Source organism: Carya illinoinensis, chromosome 11 (genome assembly GCF_018687715.1).
Source record: "Carya illinoinensis cultivar Pawnee chromosome 11, C.illinoinensisPawnee_v1, whole genome shotgun sequence".
Taxonomy (NCBI): Eukaryota; Viridiplantae; Streptophyta; class Magnoliopsida; order Fagales; family Juglandaceae; genus Carya; species Carya illinoinensis.
Window position 1 is genome coordinate 12,402,983 of NC_056762.1, and position 21,257 is coordinate 12,424,239.

Genomic DNA, 21,257 nt, shown 5'->3' on the forward strand with positions numbered 1-21,257 from the left:
CTACTAGCTAGCTGGAGTGGGATCACAGGGACATCACAGATTGCAGCAGTGTGGAAGATGATAGATCTTTGAAAGATCTTTTGAGGATCAGGAATGATCCTCGGAGGAATTTAGGTGATTTTTTTGGAAGACTTTATTTATGTGGGCCATTGCTTTAGAGTTAAGTGGTCTCAACTTCCAAGACTTTCTTGTAACAGTCTCTAGTGCTTAATTTGGTGTACTCACATGTATACCTCCGGTGTACTTGGGCCATGATGCCTATTTTTATCAATACAATTACTTCTTACTTATAAAAAAAAGGGCATAGCCCAAGTGCACATGGATTATACAAGATGAAATACCTACTTACAGTAGCTAAAAAGATAGAAAAAACTAGAATAACTCCAACACCTCATCACCATTCATTACATTAGCCTTAGCCCATAGACATAGAGTCTTGAAGAAAAATTCCCTAATTTCTTCCATCGATTGTTCTTTGTCTTCAAAACATCTCCCATTCCTCTCAAGCCATGACACCATATCAAGCACGGAGGAATCATTTTCCAAATGGCAGCAATAGGTTGACACTGCACAGCACACCTCCAACAAGCTAGTAAATTCACCGCATGCTTTGGCACCCAAGAAATATCCATCCTTCCTAAAATCTCATTTCACAAACTTTTAGCCACCTCACAAGGGATAAACAAGTGGTTAACTGATTCACCATCTTTCTTGCACATGGAACACCAATCAAGAATGCAGAGTCCATGCTTGCTTAGATTTTCTGTAGTCAGAATTTTATCATGAGACACCAGCCAACAGAAGAAAGCCACGTTACTTGGCACTTTAACTTTCTAAATACTTTTCCAGGGCTAATCACATATACCTTGACAGATTAAAACATTATAATCGGAGTGAACTGAGAACCTGGAATTTCTTTCATGAATCCACAACAATCTGTCAGCACTTCCTTGGACAATCTTCAACTCATATAATCTGCTGAGAAAATCTGAAATAACATTAACTTCCCAGTCATTCACATTTCCCATGAAGTCAACAGTCCATTGAATACTATTATTCAAAAAAGAGATTGTTTGCTGAGTTCCAGTTCATTTTTTCTTTAGTCCAATGATTTTCTGCTATTGTACTAAAGGGAGGGAATGTTAATGAGTTTTTGATTTCTTTTCAGCTTGCTAGAGTGTAATTAGGTGTCTCTTTTGTATACTTGCTTTGTACATGGGCTTTGCTTAGTTGCATTCGATCAATAAAGTTTATTACTTATAAAAAAAAAGAGAGATTGAATCAGCTACAGTTGCATCTTGCTGCCTTGCAATCTGAAAAAGTGAAGGAAATTCATGCTTGAGAGCTGACTCTCCACATCAATTCTCATGCAAAAAATGTATTCTCGATCCATCCCCCACCTTAAAATTGACATGTTTAACGAACTCCCCCAACCCATTCGAATTGACTTCCATCATCCCATCCCATAAGCTCCTTTTACCTCATTTGAGCACCAACTACCGCATGATATCTCCACCATTTCCCACAAAGAGCTTTATTAAAAAGCCTCAAGTTTCGCACACCGAAACCACCATTTGATATCGGTTGACATACCTTATCCCAACTCATCAAATGATATTTTCTTTCCTCCCCTTTACCTCCCCACAAGAAATTCCTATAGATATTTTCACTTTTCGTAGAAACCCTAGCAGGTAAAGGAAAGAGAGAAAGAAAATAAGTTGGAAGATTGGACAATGTACTCTTGATTAAAGTGGTTCTACCCCCTTTAGACAGATATAATTTTTTCCAGTTGGGCTAACCTCTCAATCTTCTCAATCACCCCTTCCCAAATCAAAACAGATTTATACAGGGCACCCAGGAGAAGATCAAGATATCTCATAGGCAGCGACAATATTTGACACCAAAAATATTGGCCAGATCTGAAATATTTGACATTGAGCCCACGGGAACAATTTCAGATTTGTTTAAATTAATTCTCAATCCTGACACAGCTTCAAAACATAGCAAAAGAGGTCTTAAGGACCGAAGATGTTCATGATTGGCTTCACTGAAAATTATTGTGTTGTCGGCAAAAAGTAGATGATAAATTGGTTTGGTGCCCATTCTTAAGAGGCTTATTTGAAGTAAAGTCATTTTACAATGTGATTTGCGCTCGCTTAAGACCCCTTTCTCTTGGAGGCTTATTTGTAGAAACAAGGCCCCACTAGAGTGGTTTTTTTTTTTTTTTTTTTTTTTTTAATATCATTTGGACTACAACCTTGAGGAAGAATCTTTTTTTATTTTATTTTATTTTTTATTTTTTATAAGTATGAAAAATATTATTTAGACTAGTAAATAGGCATAGCCCAAGTATACAGGAAGTATACAATTGCACAAACCTAGTTTCAAATTAGGAACTAGAAAAACAAACAAGGAAATCATGGACTCTGATTCCATTGAATGCAATGGCCAAAGCCCACAGAAATAAGGTGTTTAAAAAAAGAAATATTGAAGTTAAGTCCACTGAGTGTTCCTTGTCTTCAAAACACCGACCATTCCTCTTAATCCAAATACACCACATAGTACATAAAGTATCATGTTCCAAACATCAGCAATTTGAGAGTTACCCCTAAGACCTCATAGGCATCACCCAAATTAAGGAAGATTCTTACCTTGGATAACATATGGACTTGGAGAATTGTAGTGATCAATTGGTGTTACACATGCAAGAAAAGTGGGAATTGGTGGATCACTACTTCTGCATTGCGAGGTTGCCAATATTTTCTGGAGCTTGGTCTTTGGCGCCTCTATGGGATAGATTGGGTAATTCCTATGCTTGGGTTGCTCCTTTTGCACTTTTTAATAAAGAATTATTACTATTAAAAAAAAGATTTGGTAATTCCTTTACATGTGTCAATCATCTTTTCCTTAAGAAAGCATGGTATGTTTTATAGTTGATTGGTGTGTCATGTGCAAGAAGGATGGTAAATCTGTAAATCATCTTTTCCTTCACTGTGAGGTGGCCAAGTCTTTGTGGAATGAGATTTTTGGCCGGACGGGAATAGATTGGGTGATGCCTAAGGAAGTGGTGGATCTACTTGCATGTTGGTATGGTTTTGAGGGAAGAAAATGCGATGCTGCCGTATGGAAGATGATTCCTTTGTGCTTTATGTGGTGTCTTTAGCTGGAAAGGAATGGGAGATGCTTTGAAGACAAAGAACATTCTTTGGAGAACTTAGGGATTTCTTCTTTAGTACTTTGTGTTTGTGGGCTAAGACTCTTATACTGAATGATGATAATTTTCAGACTTTGTATTTGCCTCTTTTATGCTTTCTAGTGTGTAATAGGTATTTCCCTTGTATACGTCTTGTGTACTTGGGCTTTGCCTATTCTTGGTGATAAAATTTCTTATTAACTATATAAAAAAAATCCTTTATGTGTGGTGGACCTTGTTACATGTGGAAAGGGCAGTTTGGCGGCCATCGGTGTGCACCTTTGTGGAGAATGACCCCATCTTGCTTGCTGTGGCACCTTTGGAGAGAAAAAAATGAGTTTAGTTTCGAGGATTGCGAGAAATCTATGCCAGAGATCAAATTTTTCTTATTACCCTTTATCATTAGATATTTTCCCAAGATGGTGTCACTCTTTTGATCTCTACCATTCAAGAATTTTTAGAACATTTTCATTTTTCGAGTTTGGTTGGCCTCTTGTACACTTCCTGTGTACTGGGATAACATCCTTTTGTTGTCATTAATAGAATCTTTATCTTATAAAAAATTTGAACTGTTTGCAGAAATGCGACTTGCCAGTGCAAGGCGAACCAAGACTGAAGATACTACTGATGATGACATTCCAAGTACCTCAGGAAGGCAATTTGCAGAGGTGACCTCTGTCATATCTGTCCCTAAGGTTGTATTGGTTTAAGTATTGCCTTGGTTGAGATCAAATGTTCCGAATCCAACTTTATTTTCTTTCTGTACTTTGGAAATTTGGTGAGATGCGATTAACTTCATTTTACTTTTAAAAAACTCCTAAATTCAACTGGTGATAAATTTGCAGCATTTTGGTGCATCCCCCCTCCCTGCTTATGAACCAGCATTTGATTGGGAAAATGAGAGGTCAATGACATTTGGTCAAAGGATTTCAGAAGCTCCTATATCACAGTATGACACTCTTATTTGTTGTTGCTGTTATTATTATTATTATTTGACCTAGAAGTTATGTAATCTCTAAAGTCTTATTACGGAGTAGGATTTTTACAGTAGCCATTTAATTTGTTTTCCCCCAATTAATTATCTCGCTCTTTTTGCTTTGTTTCATTATTGAATGGTCCTAGTGGATTGAAGATATCTGTTAAAGTTCAGTCGTTATCATTTCAAGTGGGATTAGTAGGTGAGTGTTCTGCTCTTGGTACTGGATCCTTATCATCTAGGAGTTGGTTCTCCTACTCAATATTGTGTATCTATGTTTGATTTATTGAAGATTTCTGACTTAGAACTCTCTCTGTCCCCTCCATCTGTTAGAGCCGTTTCATGGTACAATTTGCTTATATAATAGGGAGAGAAGAGAAAAGTTGTCAGAGGATTTCCATTTTCATGTTTTACCTACTGATATACAGGATGTAAGTATAGTACTGATTCAACACTTTTTGAAAATTTTCTGCACTGCTTTATTTTAGCAAATAGAGATATTTATGATGCACATGGTGACTGAGGAATTTACCTTTTTTACTTGACACTATCTCCAGGTTAATGCATCACGAGGAATCTTCTATTTAGATGCTCCATCAGCATCTGTTTGTCTGCTAATCCAGTTAGAAAAGCATGCAACAGAGGAGGGTGGGGTTTCTTCTTCTGTTTATTCGCGTAAAGAACCGGTATATTCAAATAAACATTTACATTTTTTGTTCTTATTAGGTGCCTTCACGCTTCTTCATGCACTGAAACCTGCTGATTTTTTTGGTTTCTCAGTCAGCAACATTGTTGGTGTGATCTTTTTTTTTTTTTTTTTCCTTTTAAAATCTTTAAATGGGAAGATTTCCACTTTCTGTTTCTGTAGTTGTTTTCATTGGTTTGATTCATGTCTTGAGTAATCAATGCCTGTATTTAATACGTTGCCTAATTTTTGTTAAATATTGTTAGAATTCTTGGTGCTTGGTGTGGACATGAGAATTGGTTAGAGCTGCTACTGGCTGTGCCCGTGCTGGCTTTGGTCTCCCCTTGACCTGCTGGATCGCAACATTGATCTTAGTATTTCTATTTAGTCCTCACCCCTTTTGATTTTTTAAAGGTGTCAGTATATAAAAAATGTTATCACACCTTAAATAACATTTTATGAATGACATTGACATGCTCTCTCTCACTCGCTCTCTCTCTCTCTCTCTCTCTCTACCTCCCCAGCTCTTTTTCCATGCTCATGTGTGTTATGATGCCATCTTTTTTCCTTTTCCGATAATTGTTGATCAAAATGCCCTTTTTTTGTATCTGTTCAGGGACACTTGACTGAGAGAGATAGGCAGAAGCTGCAGGTGTGGTCTCAAATCATGCCTTACAGAGAATCCTTTGCCTGGGCTGTTGTTTCATTATTCGATAACGGCATTGGTGTAACTTCTGGTGGGTCTGCTTCCCCAAGCAGCCCTCTTGCTCCCAGTGTGTCTGGTTCAATTTCACATGAGGGTGTGTTTGAGCCCAGTGCAAAGATCACATTAGATGGGAAGCTGGGTTATTCAAGTGGAAGCTCTGTTATAGTTGAAATATCAAACTTGAGTAAAGTTAAGGAAAGCTATACTGAGGACTCACTTCAGGTGGGGATGAGATTTATTTCCATCTTTTCAGCTTAATCTAGTAGCTTGCCAAGATTTCGGTCTATGGTTACCTATAAAAAAAAAAAAAGATTTCGGTCTATGGTTGTTCAGATATTATACGTGTCAAAAAAAAGAAAAAAAAAAGGTTGTTCAGATATTATACATGAAAATTATAGCTAACTATTACTTGCCGAAGAGTTGATTTGCATTACCTGACCTTTGGCATCATACACTTGCTTAAAATCACTAAAACTTTATTCCCACCTTCCTTCTCTCAGTGTTCATGTATGGCATCTCTCTAACTTGTAACTTTTTTTTTTTTTTTTTCCCTCACAAGTATCTGACTTATGACTTGCTGTTAATTATTTGTAAATTTCTCATATATTTTATCATCACTTTGCCATCATCTAGTTTCTTTTCTAGTCAGTGATGTTGGTATAGCTCTCTTATGTTGTATAATGTATGGATCTTTAATCATGTACTTGAAACTTCTTGAGCACATTGTCATTCCTAATTCACGCTAATGCTATAATACTTGGGTTTGAAACTGTTATTTTTGGCTTTAACTACTAAGTTGGAATGACCTAGTGGTATTATCTGGAATTTTATTTTATTTTATTATTATTATTATTATTTTTTTTTTTTCCATTTGAAAAGAATGATATTGCATTGTTCCTCCAAAACAGATTAGTCCAGATTAAATGGACAACAGTAAGGACATGCGTACCTTTCATGAGCGAAACCAAGGTTATTTTAGGCTAGCCTGGGGAGAACTAGACATACAAGTTTTCCTGCATGTTACTCCTCTATGCTAGATTCTTTGGGTTTGCTGGTAATGGAGTTTTCACGGAATAACAAGTCATATATGAGGATCTTGGAACCTCTATGTACTCAAGAACTATGCAGGACTTGTGAGGAGAAATTTAATTGGTTGGACTTTTAATTTATCTGAGTTTTCACAGGACTTGTTTTAAAGTCACTGTCCTTGAGACTTGTTGCTGAGTACTTTGCATGCTTTGGTTTAATTGTTGATCAATTAAAGACATGTCACATGACACTGGCCAGAATCCAGCCTCGATTCCTGTTTAAACCTTTCTTGCAAGAGCTCCGGCAACTATGGGTATGAACATGCCAACTTTAAGGATAGATCTCACTAGAGACAAAACTATTTCTTATTGCTTGGTTCCACAGCCCTTGACCTCAGTTCCCATGATTGGTTTGAATCTGCTAAGATCATTTCGTATGAGATATGTTTGTGCTCTACAAAATAATTTGTTATTGAAGGAGTTTCTTATACGATTTAGTGGGATCATTCCCCTAAGGTATCTCAGTTTTACGCATTCTACCCTTATTGGTTGTGTATGGTCTGAAAAATTTTAAAAATGATGCAGCCAGATAACATTTCTATATGCTCATAAATCCCAAGAAGCTTGCCAAATTTAGCCTGCCATGGGTGAGCCCACTGGAAGAAACCTTCTATAATAGATCCTTTTTTTTTTTTTCCCTATCCTTTTGCCAATATGAAAGAGAAAAGAAAAGATTTTGTGTTTGGCGCTCAATTTTTCTTCTTTTCTGCATCCTATGTGAGCTAAAATGATGAGAAAGGTACTGTTGTAGCTAAGTTTCAGATTGGATGTACTAGCCTTGAAATTTTGATTGCGATGAGGAAAGGGAGAGGCAAGTGCCACGACAATATAGTGGCTGAGTTCCTAGTTGGGCTTGCTTTTTGATTTGTTATTCATATGTTGTATTCATTCCTGGACATATGACTACTTATGGATATGTTGGTTAATAGCAAGAGGATGAGTTTTAGCTATGCAAGGGCACATAAGTAACCTAATTACTGACTTAACTAAATCCTTAGTCTAAAGGTGGAAGGGTTACATTGATCAAAATCATTCATTCCAACTGGCCTACATATTGTCTTTGTTTCCACTTCCCACCAAGGAGGCCCATTGCATAGAGATGTTACAACTGGATTTTCTATGGCGGGTATGGTTGAAAATCCCACCTTGCTAACGATCGCCTTGGGTTCAATTTAGGGGTTGTACCAAGGGTTGCAGCCTCTACAGTCCTTTAGGGATTAAAGGGAGGTTCTGTCGAAGTGCCAAGAAGTAGAATTTGAAGAAAATAAATCAATCAGCAATTAATAAGATTCTGTCTGGCGCCTATGTTACAATCAATTATATTTGACAAAATAGTGGTACAGGTATTCTAATTTAGGTATGATAACCATAGTGAGTTCTTTGTTCCTCTACCAATTTGTAGGCATGACCTTTTATTTGTTTTCTTCTTTCTTTTATGTTTTATAATTTTCTTTTGACATTTTTAGGACTTAAATGTCAGCATGAGAAACTTCCTTTTCCCTTATCACTAAAAGGTTATTAATATCAATATCCTGCTCAATTTTCCCAACACTAATTCTGCTATTCTATGTTTGTCATTTTGATAATGACGTGTCGTCTAATATTTTTATTTTCTTGTTTATTTTTTTAAACTCTTTTGTATATCTAGGATCCAAAACAGAAGGCTCATAAACCTGTGAAGGGTGTTTTGAGACTAGAAATCGAGAAGCACCAGAATAGCCATACTGACATGGAAAATATATCAGAAAGTGGGAGTGTGACCAATGACTCTGTTGACCTGGGGGATCGTCTTGCTGATTCTGCATTTCGAAAGCTCCCCCATAATGGTTCTGAAGGACCTCAGAGTTGCAACTCGAAGTGGAATTTATATGATGGGAGAGAAATATCTAGAAATGGATCAAATGCCCATGAAAACCCTGATCTCAGCATTGATGAGGTAAGTATAAAGTCTTGTGCACACTAAGATCCACTCCTTTCGGGTTCAAAGTGATAGGGTCACACTGAAAATCTGCCATTGTTGTTTGTTATGATTGAAATTCTGTAAGTGCACCATGAAAAAGCTTGAGATTTCCTATTATTTTTTATGATTTTTTTTTATGGTTAATTATGTTGTTTTTTCATGATTGAATAGCCATGAATCTTGATTGGACTCTCCAATTCAACCCAAATGGCTCACTGATATGTTGAATTCTGTTGTCTGTAACATATTCACTTTCTAGTTTGCAAAGGATGGAGGGTATGACTGAGTTTTATCATATGCAAAATTCTATTTCAAGTGGTTTGGATGGTGTGTCCTAAATTTTGAATCTTGCAAATCAAATCTTGCCATGTAAGCATTTTGGATGGTGTGTCCTCCACACTAGCTTGTAAATAGAAGGCCTGATTATGCATATCCTATGTATAAAAAGTGAATGACATATATCCATCTAATTTTGATGCCGAAGGCATATGGGCCTCAAAATGCACTTAAGCCTCAATGAGATGAAGCTCATTTTTTTTAGTTGATTGCTGTTGAATAGGATAGCAAAATCCTATACCATGAAAAGAATGTAGCTTCAAAGATGAGTGAACGGTCAAGAAAAACAGAGTGAGGGAATTATCGTAGTAGAGCAAGCTTTCTACTTCAAGCAAGAGTTTAGATTTATCATAATTATTTGTTTTAAAAAAAATAGTTTTATGCTCCATATCCTTTCCCTTGTGGTTTTTGATTAGGTATATGGAATAATATACTCCTTATTATTAATGTCATTATTGAAGCCGTATGAAGTGACCAAAGCTCACTTCCTTCAGAATAATATATATATTTTTAATTATTAGCAGTTAGATGTTTTGAACTGGTTAGTTGATATAATTTTCAATAATTTTGGTATGCACATGATTCTTTTTTCTCCCCAAAATGCGAAGTTTGAGTTCTTGGGTCTAACATGACGTGCATTAAGAAGCTAATTGGATTTGGGTATGTTTCATTTTTGAGTTTGAAGACTGGCACTTACACATGTATATCAATTTCAAGCAATGCTACAAACTAGATCAGGAACGTTTTTGATGTGGCGGGATTTAGTAAACCCTTGATCAATAATTGTTTAAAAAAGATAAAAACCTAAGGGTTATTGCACGCTGTCACATTGATAGATTAAGATAATGGTGGAATAGTTGTGTTGTTTCTTGCATTTTACATTAATTTTAACCTTTCCTTTCAAGTGTAACTTTTAAGGTGTGGAGATGAGGGGCCACATGATGGAACTATATGAAAATTAAATGTGACTTGAGAGAGTGGGCCCCTCTCAAAACTTTGCTTCATTTGGCTCAATGATCTTGTTATGAACGAATGTCACTTCACTTTGTGAGCTGTGTGCGCTGAAAATTTCATCATGTAGCCTAGCATGCCAATCCCATGACAGGGGGGGAAAGGCTCGACATACCTATGGGAAAGAAAGTGCACAGTGGAGAGGTGGAAGTGGTAGGCCTATCATGGGATTGGCAGTGGAAGACTGCATAGTACCTTGCTGGAAATGAAAATGCAGTTGTTAGATTTACTGGGAAAGGTTGATGTTCTAATACGGTGTAGTGAGGAGGGGCATAATGGGCCTAATGAGATGGGTTTGGGTAATGTAAGGGGCATGGGAAATGAGATTCGAGTGCTTCTAAAGGAGGATGGGCCGGGGTCCAAGCAAGTATTGCTGGGTCCAAACCACGGTAAAGAAAAGCAATTGTATTTGGGTCCAAATTAGAGGCATCAAAAGGCTGAGCTAGACCCAAACTTAATGGGCCATGCAAAGGGGGTGAAAAATAAAGAGAATCTTAGGGCTGAAGCCCCGCCTGTGTGGAGGGTTAGGGAGGGTAGAGAGGTGGGGACTTCTGTCGGTGGGTATCAGCCAACCTTGTCGGAGATGGAGTTGGGGTTTCCATCAGACCTGCGAGAAGACGACAGTGGCACAAAGGAGCTCTTTGACGGCGAAGGAGGATTTCTGAGATGGAGACGACGTAGTTGAGGTGCCAAGGACCATGAGTCAAGAGCCACTCAACCCATCGGGACCGCGGATGACTAAGGAATCATCGACGGTGGCTCAGAGGGTGATCGAGGAGCTGCCGACAGTTGATCCGGAAATGGATCTTAACGTTATCTCACCGGTAGATGTGGTATCTCCGGCACAACCTACACAAATGGTGCTGATGGGTTGCAGGGAGGAGGCTCAGGTGCTCTATTCTTCGACGAGGGCCTTTGAGCAGTTTCATCCAGTTCAAGTGATTGTAGTGGGGGTAGAGGAGGTGACTCAGGTGTTCTCTTCTCTGGTGAAGGCCTCTGGGTAGTTTCAACCAGTCCAAGAGATGATAGTGGAGGCAAAGGACATGAATTACATGCTTCAGCTGGCACACAGGGAGGTCGAGGTGGGCCCAGAGCCACTACTCATCTTGTCTCCCCTGCTTACACTGGGAGGCTCACCTTCGGACTAGGTGGTTTAGAAAGTAAAGGATATCCAAGAGTGTGTAGGGATCTCTTGCGACAGGTTTGAGGAGCAATTCAGGGCATTACTTATCACCATTGAGGAGGGTCGGATCCAATCCCCCAAATCTGCTTCTAGAAAAAAGAGGGAACTGAAACGTCTTACTTGTTCAATCATATATGATGGAAGGGAGGGGAGCACTAGCAAGGGAATATCCAAGGGAAAGGCTATTTCCTATGAAGTGTAGAATTCTCTCTTGGAACATTCGGCCCATTCGGGGTCTTGATGATCCCAATAAGCGTATGCAGGTGAAGAATCTCTTACATCAATGGAAGTTGGATATTGTTTATTTGCAGGAAATGAAGATGGAATTCATGGACCGTAGCTTCTTCACTAGCATTTGGGGTTGTCCATTTGTGAGATTGGTGTATCTTGCCTCAGTGGCAGCATCCGGTGGCATCCTTATTATGTGGGATTCAAGGGTGGTTGAGTCTATTGAGGAGTGTGTTGGAAATCACATGGGAGCATGTTCGTTTAGAAATGTGGAGGATGACTTTTGTTGGGCTTTCGTTGGTGTGTATGGGCCAAACATGGACACACATAGGAAGGCCTTATGGGAGGAGTTAGCTAGCTTGGGCAGCTGGTGGAACTTACCATGGTGTATTGGTGGTGAATTTAATGTCACTAGATTTCCTAGTGAAAGATCAGGAGAGGTTCGGCATGACTAGGCAATGCATGAGTTTTTTGAATTTATTTTTGAAATGGATCTGGTGGACTTACCACTTGTTGGTGGTGTGCACACTTGGTCTAATAATCGGGCGTGGTCTTGTTTGGACAAATTTTTGGTGTCTCCTTCAAGGGAGGCACATTATTCTACAGTGTTACATAAGAGGTTGGATAGAGTTTGCTCAGACCATTTCCCCATTGTACTGGATTGTGGAGGCATTCACGAGGGTAAAAGATACTTTAAGTTTGAAAATGTGGCTGAAAGTTGAGGGTTTTGTGGAGAAAGTGAGGTCGTGGTGAACCTCGTACTCTTTTGAGTGTTCATTTAGCTTTATTTTGGTTGGAAATTGAAAGTACTGAAGAGGGATTTGAAGAGGTGGAATGCTGAAATCTTAGGACATTAATAGTAAAAAAGGTCTCTTATGGAGAAGTTAAAGGACCTGGGGGAAAGGGAGGTGAGTGCTCCTCTTCCCGAAGAGGACTCTTGTAGGAAACTAGCTACCACTTCGGAATTGGAGAAGGTGTTACTAATGGAGGAAATTTCGTGGAGATAAAAGTCAAGAGCCCTTTGGTTGAAGGAAGGGGACTGTTGTACGAAAATTTTCCACCGTTTGGGTTTTGACTGTAGGAATAATGCTATCGAGGTGCTTTAGGTTGAGGGACACGTATACTCTAATCATGATGCTATTAAAAAACCATATTGTCACTTACTATGAAGATCTACTTACTGAAAAATCCTTGTAGAGACCCAAATTGGATGGTATGCCTTTTGAGAATATTGATCAAGGAAGTTTTGTGTGGTTGGAGAGACCTTTTGAAGCAGAGTAGGTTCTTTGGGTGCTTCGTGGGAAGGCCAAGGATAAAGCCATGGGGCCGGATGGGTTTACAATGGCTTTTTATCATATTGTTGGGATGTGGTGGGGGAGGATATTATGCAGGTTTTTCAGGAGTTATACACTTTTGGTAAATTTGAAAAGAGCATTAATGCATCTTTCATTGCTCTTATCTCGTAAGAAAGTTGGGGCAGTAGAGGTGAAAGACTTCCGTCCATTAGTCTCATTAATGAGGTGTTATTATTTCTAAGGTGTTTGCCAATTGCATGAGTAAGGTTTTGAGTAGTATTATATCAAAACCCCAAAAATTCGTTTGTGAAGGGGAGACAAATCTTGGACTCGGTGTGGATTGCCAATGAATGCCTAGATTGTAGAATCAAGGAGGGTGCACCTGGACTCTTATGTAAGCTGGACATGGAGAAGGTCTGTGATGACGTTAATTGGGATTTTGTGTTATCTACTTGGGAGATGTGGCTTTCGGGGGAGATGAATTCATGGATCAGACATTGTATAACTACAGTTCGCTACACGGTCTTGGTGAATGGAGCACTGGAAGGATTCTTTAATAGCTATAGGGGATTAACACAAGGGGATGCACTCTCCCCCTTGCTATTTGTCATTGCTATGGATGCATTGAGCCGTATGTTGAATGCAGTTGTCAATACAGGATTTATTCTTGGATTCTCGGTGGGAGGTGTCACTATATCTCATCTATTATTTGCTGATGACACGTTGCTGTTTTGTGAGCCGGATAGTGATCAGATGCAGTACTTGAGTGCTGTATTAACTTTGTTTTGAAGTGGTTTCAGGCCTGAAGGTAAATCTCTTGAAGTTTGAAATGGTTCCTGTGGGTGGTGTGAACAATATTCAGGACTTGACAACTATCTTGGGTTGTAAGATTGCTTCACCGCCCTTGAACTATCTCGGTCTTCCTTTGGGGGCTGCGTTCAAAACAAAATCTATTTGGGACGGCGTGTTAGAAAAAATTGAAAGAAAATTGGCCAGGTGGAAACGGATGTATTTGTCCAAGGGTGGTAGATTGACTCTCATTAAGAGCACTCTATCTAATCTCCCTACTTATTTTCTATCTTTATTTCCGATACCCGCAAATGTGGCTTCTTGTATTGAGAAAACTTTTCCTAACATTCTTTGGGGAGGAATTGGGGATGAAACTAAGTTCCATTTTGTCAGTGGGGATAAAGTTTGCTCACCAATAATATGTGGTGGGCTGGGGGTGCGTAATGTAAGGGTCTTCAACAAAGCACTTTTGGGGAAATGGTTGTGGAGGTATCATAGGGAAGGAGAGGGCCTATGGAGAGAAGTGATAGGCTCTAAGTATGGGAGCCTTTGGGGGGGTTGGTGCTCTAATGAAGTAGGGAGGCACATGACGTGGGATTGTGGAAAAACAATAGAGCTGGTTGGGGGATATTCTCTCAGTTTTTCAGATTTGCAATTGGAAGAGGCAACAATGTTTACTTTTGGCACGATGTGTGGTGTGGTGACATGGCTCTTAAGTAGGTGTTTCCTATGCTTTACCAAATTGCTTGTGATAAAAGAGGTTGCTGTGGCTGATTTATTGGTACCCTCCAATGGTGTAGTCCATTGGAATGTGAGTTTCTAAAGAGCGGTTCAAGATTGGGAGCTGGACATGTTTATTGATTTCTTTGATTCGTTATATGCTATGTCAATTGGCAACGAGTTGAGGGATAGGCTGTTGTGGAATCCGAGTGGAAATAAACAATTCTCAGTGCACTCTTTCCATAAGGCTCTTGTAACGCCCCAATTGTGTCATTGACTAGTCATTTTGGAGTATAGATCATGTGGTTTGGGCCTTCCATTGGGGCATTACAACTCTCTCGGGATTTTCTAATGATCATAGCTATCCTTGAAAGGCTATCTGGAAGTGCAAAGTACCTCCCAAGATTGCTTTTCTCGTTTGGACTGCATCTCTTGGGCGACCTCTGATAATTTGAGAAAACGGGTCTCATTATTTCAGATTGGCGCTTCATGTGCAAGAGTGTGGGGAATCAGTTGGATCATCTTTTATTACATTGTGAAGTGGCATGGTGTTTATGGAACGAGATCTTTAATAGGATAGGGGTGGCATGGGTCATGCCTGGAGGAGTTAGGGATATCATGTGCTGCTGGAGGGGTATCGGGGGAAATGCCCACATCACTGTTGTGTGGAGAATGATCCCTCACTGCATTATGTGGTGCTTGTGGCTGGAGCAAAACAAGAGGTGCTTTGAAGACATGGAGCATTCTGTGGATGAGCTGAAACAATTTTTTTACAATACATTACTTTCTTGGGCTTCAGCCATTATTACCTTCATGATTTGATTGTGACTCTCACTAGTGCTTAGATGTAATTAGGCATGTTTCATTGTATGGTACTATTGTACTTGGGCAATGCCTATTATATCAATAAAATTTTACTTTTACCTATAATTTTTTTTTTTTTTGATAAGATGTCCTGTAAATTTTTCTCACATTGCATATGTTTGTTCTTAATGGTTATGTTGATTCCCTTGCAGTTCCACGCTTTTGACTTCCGCACTACAATGAGAAACGAGCCTTTCCTGCAGCTCTTTCATTGTCTGTATGTATATCCCTTGACAGTTAGTTTAGGTCGGAAGAGAAATTTGTTCATACAGGTTGAACTAAGAGAGGATGATGTTGATGTTGGTAGACAGCCTTTAGAGGTATATGTGTCTCAGTTATTGTTATAGATCGAACGCTGTATGCTTTCTGAACCTCATCTCATTTCACACGTATAATTTGACCAGGCAATGTATCCGAGGGAGCTAGGCGCATCACTACAGAAGTTTGTTAACACACAAGTTGCTGTTGGGGCTAGGGTGGCCTGTTACCATGATGAGATTAAACTTTCCCTCCCTGCCGTCTGGACTCCATCACACCACCTTTTATTCTCTTTTTTCCATATCGATCTTCAGACAAAACAAGAAGCTCCAAAACCGGTAAGTTTTCATGTCTTTGAATTTCAGAATAATGCTTGGTTTTGCCTTATATTTTTTTCTTGTTTTTTATTTGTTCAGCATGTTGTGAGTCCATTTCTCTTTTTCATACGCACTGCATTGAAATGACAATTGAAGTCATTAATCTTCCAGGTGGTTGTTGGATATGCATCACTTCCATTATCTACACATGCTCAGTAAGTATCTTCTTAGTAAAAAACCTATCTTTCTTCTTTCTTTGTCCTTGTGGCTAGAAGAGTTCAGATTATCTTATGTTGTGTTGACCTCTCTTACTTTAGTGGCTCCTTGGTCAGAGGTTTGCTTGCATAAAAAATCTCATGTCAGTGTCTGGTATGTCGATCTTTAGGATAGTGAGAGCTGCTTATCTTTGTCTACTATTGAGGGCATAGTCTTAGCATTGCTAAGTAGCCACATAGATTGATAGGCCTTGCCTTTGTGGTGGCTAAAAGTGATATCCTTGGTTAGATATTACACTAGGGGCCTGAGGGGAAAAGCAGCCCAAGAAAGTCTTCTTGAAGCACTCCCAAGAGATAGGGTTACAGGTGGCATAAGTCACCTTCTGATAATTTGTGCAAGAGAGTCTTGAATATCTCTTCCAGTCTCTCAATCCAACTTTTAGCATCCATGGCACTAGACCAACCATCAAAAGTAGGGGGATGCTGGTAAGGGAATTTGCTCCAAAGTACAACCGAATTGTGGGACTACAGGTGCCATAAATTGACCTCTGGCCATTGATTGAAAGAATTGGCTCGCAGTCACGATGAGAGAATTAGGGTTCTCATTCTGGCTAGATCCAGAAAATTCCTCTTGATTTGGGTGGTTCCTAGTGCTGGGTGCCATATTCTGAAGCAAAATATAAAAATAACAATTAAACTAGTACTTCTAATCTAACAACAACAACAACAAAAGTGCTAACTATTAAGCAACTAAGAAGCATCATAACATAAATGTCTTAATCACTCTTGAACGAGCCAAGAGCATCCTAGGTGACCTTATCCTAGGATTATTTCTAAAAACAAATATAATCTTTTTTCTTTGAAAAAATGGTTTCTTACAAAACACTGATTTTCTTTCCAAAAAGTCTATAGAATCTCTTGACTTGGGCTTTGATACCAAATGGTAACATCCCTTTCCATAGGCTAGGGATGTCACGTACTTCCGCAATTGAAGCCAGTTAAGAGACTTGCAGAAATAAACTAAAACATCTCTTTATTTAAAAGAATTCATAAATAAACCAAGTCTTTAAAATATAGACTTACTCAGTGTTCTTAATGTGGAAAACAAACATAAAACGAGATAAATGCTAACTCAATATAAATAAATTAAGGACACATAAAAATAAGTAACATTAGGCTATGCTAACTCAATATAAATAGACTAAGGACACATAAATCTAAGTAACATTAGGCTGCTCCATCTAAGCCTGGCCTGCCTTCTCATCCTGGTTGTCCTCCTCATCTAGGTGATTAAAAACTTAAAATAAAAGTAAAATGAGTCGAAGACTCAATGAGAAGCACACCATATCGTAAATGTAATAAACATAAGGTTTTTCTAACAATAAACATACTATTGTTATAAAATCTGCAACATTCATACTCATGCTCACGGAATGCATGGCTTGTAAAACTGGATTGCCATTTTCTTATCTTAATTGGCCAACACATATTAACTCTATGTGCAAGGTTGTGCATCGGTTCCACTGTTTGTGGCCACAAGAGGAACCACTAAACATATCATAAATATTTGTGATTGGCGGGGTCGAGAATGATGGGGGGACAGTAACTTCCGAATCCTTTTGTAGTGATCAAAGGTGGAACGCACAAAAACCACATGATAAGGATGCATTTACATGTTATCGAGAGAGAGAAAATGATGGAGGAGAGGGAGAAAGATGACAACCAACATGGTAGAAGAGACACTCAATGATTGGCGTCTTCTGTGGTGTCTTTGGTTTTTTTTTGTCATGGTGGTGGCAGTTGGCGGCTGAATGGGGCAGCGGGGTGTCTTAGGTTAATGCGTACAAGCTCCTCCTTGTTTTCCGGTTGTCCTCGGTGGTGCGAGGTGGACTGCTTTGGTGGTTCTAGGGGCTGGATTGTTCCATTATGGTTGGCGTTGGGCAGCACACTACTTCCTCTATAGTGGTTGTTTGCTGGGCAGCGGTACCATTCGTGTATGGAGGTAATTATTGGTTAGAGAAAAACACAAAAGAGAGGGAGGGAGGGAGGGAGGGAACCGGACGTGGAGGGAAGAAGTCTCACCGTTTGTCTTCGCCACACCCACTGCGCGTTGATCTTGCTTGAGGGAGGAAAACATATGAAAATAAATGAGTGTGTGAATGGTAAAAGTTGTGAGGAGTTAAAATATAAAGAGGAAATTGAACTTGCTTGGGTGATGCCTAGGAGGGTGGTGGATCATTTTGCCTGTTGGAAAGGACTTCTAGCCTAAAGATGAACCTTCCTGAGTCTGAAATGGTTCTGGTGGGTTTAGTGTGCAATATTCAATGTTCGGCAAATGTTTTGTGGTGCAAGGCATTGTCTTTATCCATGAAATGCCTTGGTTTTCCCTTTGGGGCTTCTTATAAGGCACAAGCTGTCTGGGTTGGTTTGTTGGAGAAGATTGATTCAAGGTTGGGAGGCTGGAAAAGGATGTACCTGTCAAGAGGGGGAAGAATCACACTAATCAAGAATACTCATTCTAACCTTTCTACATACTTTCTATTCTTATTTCCTTTACCTGAAGGTGTGGAAAATCATATTGAGAAGATTTTTTGTGCTTTCTTGTGGGGAGGAACTGGGGATGTTCCACGTTAGTTGGGATAAGGTTTGTTCCCCGCTACTGGAGTGTAGTCTGCAAGTTGAGGATCTTTACCTTGGCCCTTCTTAAGATGTGGTTATGGTTGTATTGACAAGAATGGGAGACATTTTGGAAGGCTGTTATTGATTCTAAGTATGGAAGTCCTTGGCCCTCAAGATTGCATTTCCTGCCGTCTTCTGGATTGCACATGACCAGGAGGCCTCGAGGGCAGATCTTTTGGATAGCTGTAGTGGCTCCTTATAGTGAAATGTTTGTTTTCTTAAAGCAGCTCAAGATTTAGAAATTTGGGTTGATCTATTCAGAATGATGTACATATTGATAATTGGTAGTGATGAGGTAGATAAGATGGTTTGGTTTCATTCAGGGAAAAGGAACTTGACTGTTTGCTCCTTGTACCCTGTAATGACATGTCACAACCACACTCCTTTTACTTGGAAGTTCATATGGAGGGGCAAGTTGCCTCCCAAGGTTGCTTTCTTTGTTTGGACTACTTCTCTTGGAAAAATCCTGACCATGGACAATGTGAGGACGTGGGGCCTTGTTGTTATGGATTGGTGCTATATGTTTAAAAAAAAGTGGTGAAACTGTGGATCATTTCTTACTTAGCTGTGAGGTGGCCGGGGTCTTATGGGATGAGATTTTTAGCTGGACCGGACTTGTGTGGGTAACTGGCAAGGAGGATGGTGGATCTCCTTGCTTGTTGGATAGGCCTTTGGAGTAACTACCGAATTGCTTCAGTGTGGAATATGATTCCCTTATGTTGTGGTGTATTTGGTTGGAAAGGAATGGTTGGAGTTTTGAAGATCGAGAACACTGTTTGATCTTTAGATGTTTCTTCTTCCGCACTTTATTCCTGTGGGCTTCTGTTATCATCCTCAATGGGGCTAGTTTCCATGATTTTCTTGTATCCATTTCTAGCTCCAAACTTGTAACTAGGTGTTGTCTTTGTATACTTCATTTGTGCTTGGGCTTCAACTACTTACTTGATTTAATATAATTTTATCTTAACTATCAAAGAAAAACTTAAAAAAGTATTCATCATCCTACTTAATACCTTCCAAACAATCACAATCAACAATTGCAAAAGCAGATTCCCTTGCTTCAAACCACAAGAGATACTGAACAATGTAGATGGTCATCACTTACTAAGAGTTGAAGACTGCATGGTATAAATTCAATATGATATCCAATCCCCTTGTATCTCCCTGAAGCCACATCTCATATCTCTTAAACAAATAAAGCAAAAGACCCCTATTTTCTCTGGAAATGGAACATTACTATGGTTAATTGGTGGTGTGTAAGATGAATGAGGATACCATTGATCTTCTTCTTCTTGTTCTTCTTCATTATGAAGAAGTGAGAGATTTATGATGTTTGTTGTTTGTGGGGTGTCATGTTGATTGGATTATGCCTAGGAGGGTGAGAGAGTATTGGCGGCGAGCTGCGGAGGACAGCAGCTGTTTGGCAGAGCTGTAAAAGATGGTCCTCCACTCCCTTTATACATGGATGGCAGCTCATGATATTTTGCCTTTTCTAGTTTTTCTGATTTTGCGAATCCTTTTTCTTTTGAATACTTCCCTTAGGTTGTGCCTCTTGTGCTTTTTGATAAGAATAAATTACTTATAAATAAAATAGTGTCATGTATTACCAGATTGTAATTAGCGCGATCCTAATTGAGATCAGATAATTAACTATACCTGTACTTATGAATTAATTATATTACCCTGGATCTAGAAATATTTATAAAAATTTCATTCCCAGGAACATGCATAGAGAATGTATGTTTGTGGGCTTGATAGTACTTGACTATTTTGTGCTCTTGATTTTATCACCAGTACTTCTATATAACATGAACTTCCTGCTTTGTAAAGATTATTTACACGTTAATAGGAATTTTAATATATGAATACTTTATTTTTTTTATAAGTAATAAAATTTATTGAAACGAATGAAACTAGGCGGAGCCCATAATATATGAATAATTTATTAATTAATATGGGATTGAAAGAGATGCAGAAAATAAGTTACAGTTAGTCATTTGGAGAATAAAAATAAGCAAATAGAAATAAGCCATTGTCTTGGGAGAGGAATGAGTTAGGTTTGACTTATTTCTTTTATTTGAGTCAGGTAAAAAGAGGCAGATAAAGAATCAGATTTCAACATAAAGATAATGAACTGAATTCAAATTCACTCCCATAACATTATTTGGCTCCTTTTCTTTTACTTTGTTATGTATCCTCTTGATAGGCTAAAATGTTTAGGGCCACCTAGAAGCTATGCTTTTGACATGCTTACAAGGGAACTGATGTAAAATTAATCTTCAAATTTAAAGCCTCTGTATAACTACCAAAAAAAAAAAAAAAAAAAAAAAAAAAAAAAAAAAAAAAAAAAAAAAAAAAAGAACCTCTGCAGTGGGCTTGAGTTTCTCTTTGGGGTGAATTTTTTTCCCAGTGTCAAAATACACAGATGTATGCTTTGGATTTAATATTTTTCTGCCTAGTCCTACTGATAAAAACAAAAGTTTCTGCCGAGTCCTGGAAAATTGTGGAAATGGTGCCACAAAATTGTTATTTTGTTTTAAAAACTCAAAACCATTTTATTTCAAGATTATAATTTTAGCTGAAGCTTTTTACTGTCCAATGATTATACGAAATCTGTTATCTTATGGTTCAAATCAGGTTGCGATCTGAAATTTGTTTGCCAATCATGAGAGAGTTGGTTCCACATTATCTTCAGGATGTGGGGAAGGTACGTTTCTGGAATGTTTCTTTTGTGCAGACATGAAAAGTTATTTT

General features: G+C 38.7%; 1 protein-coding gene across 3 annotated transcripts in view; it reads left to right on the forward strand.

Annotated features, from left to right (window-relative positions):
- Positions 1–21,257, forward strand: part of LOC122281549 (guanine nucleotide exchange factor SPIKE 1) — a 63,281-nt gene that overhangs the window by 8,235 nt on the left and 33,789 nt on the right. For 2 of the 3 annotated variants that reach the window (XM_043093130.1, XM_043093132.1), the window contains exons 3-13: positions 3,773–3,888; positions 4,039–4,142; positions 4,316–4,371; positions 4,503–4,600; positions 4,727–4,855; positions 5,471–5,782; positions 8,297–8,584; positions 15,187–15,354; positions 15,439–15,630; positions 15,781–15,824; positions 21,141–21,210. In XM_043093130.1, coding sequence (XP_042949064.1) covers positions 3,773–3,888; positions 4,039–4,142; positions 4,316–4,371; positions 4,503–4,600; positions 4,727–4,855; positions 5,471–5,782; positions 8,297–8,584; positions 15,187–15,354; positions 15,439–15,630; positions 15,781–15,824; positions 21,141–21,210 — 1,577 coding nt within the window. The remainder of the gene's footprint in view (positions 1–3,772; positions 3,889–4,038; positions 4,143–4,315; positions 4,372–4,502; positions 4,601–4,726; positions 4,856–5,470; positions 5,783–8,296; positions 8,585–15,186; positions 15,355–15,438; positions 15,631–15,780; positions 15,825–21,140; positions 21,211–21,257) is intronic. The other variant, XM_043093131.1, reaches the window with a different exon arrangement.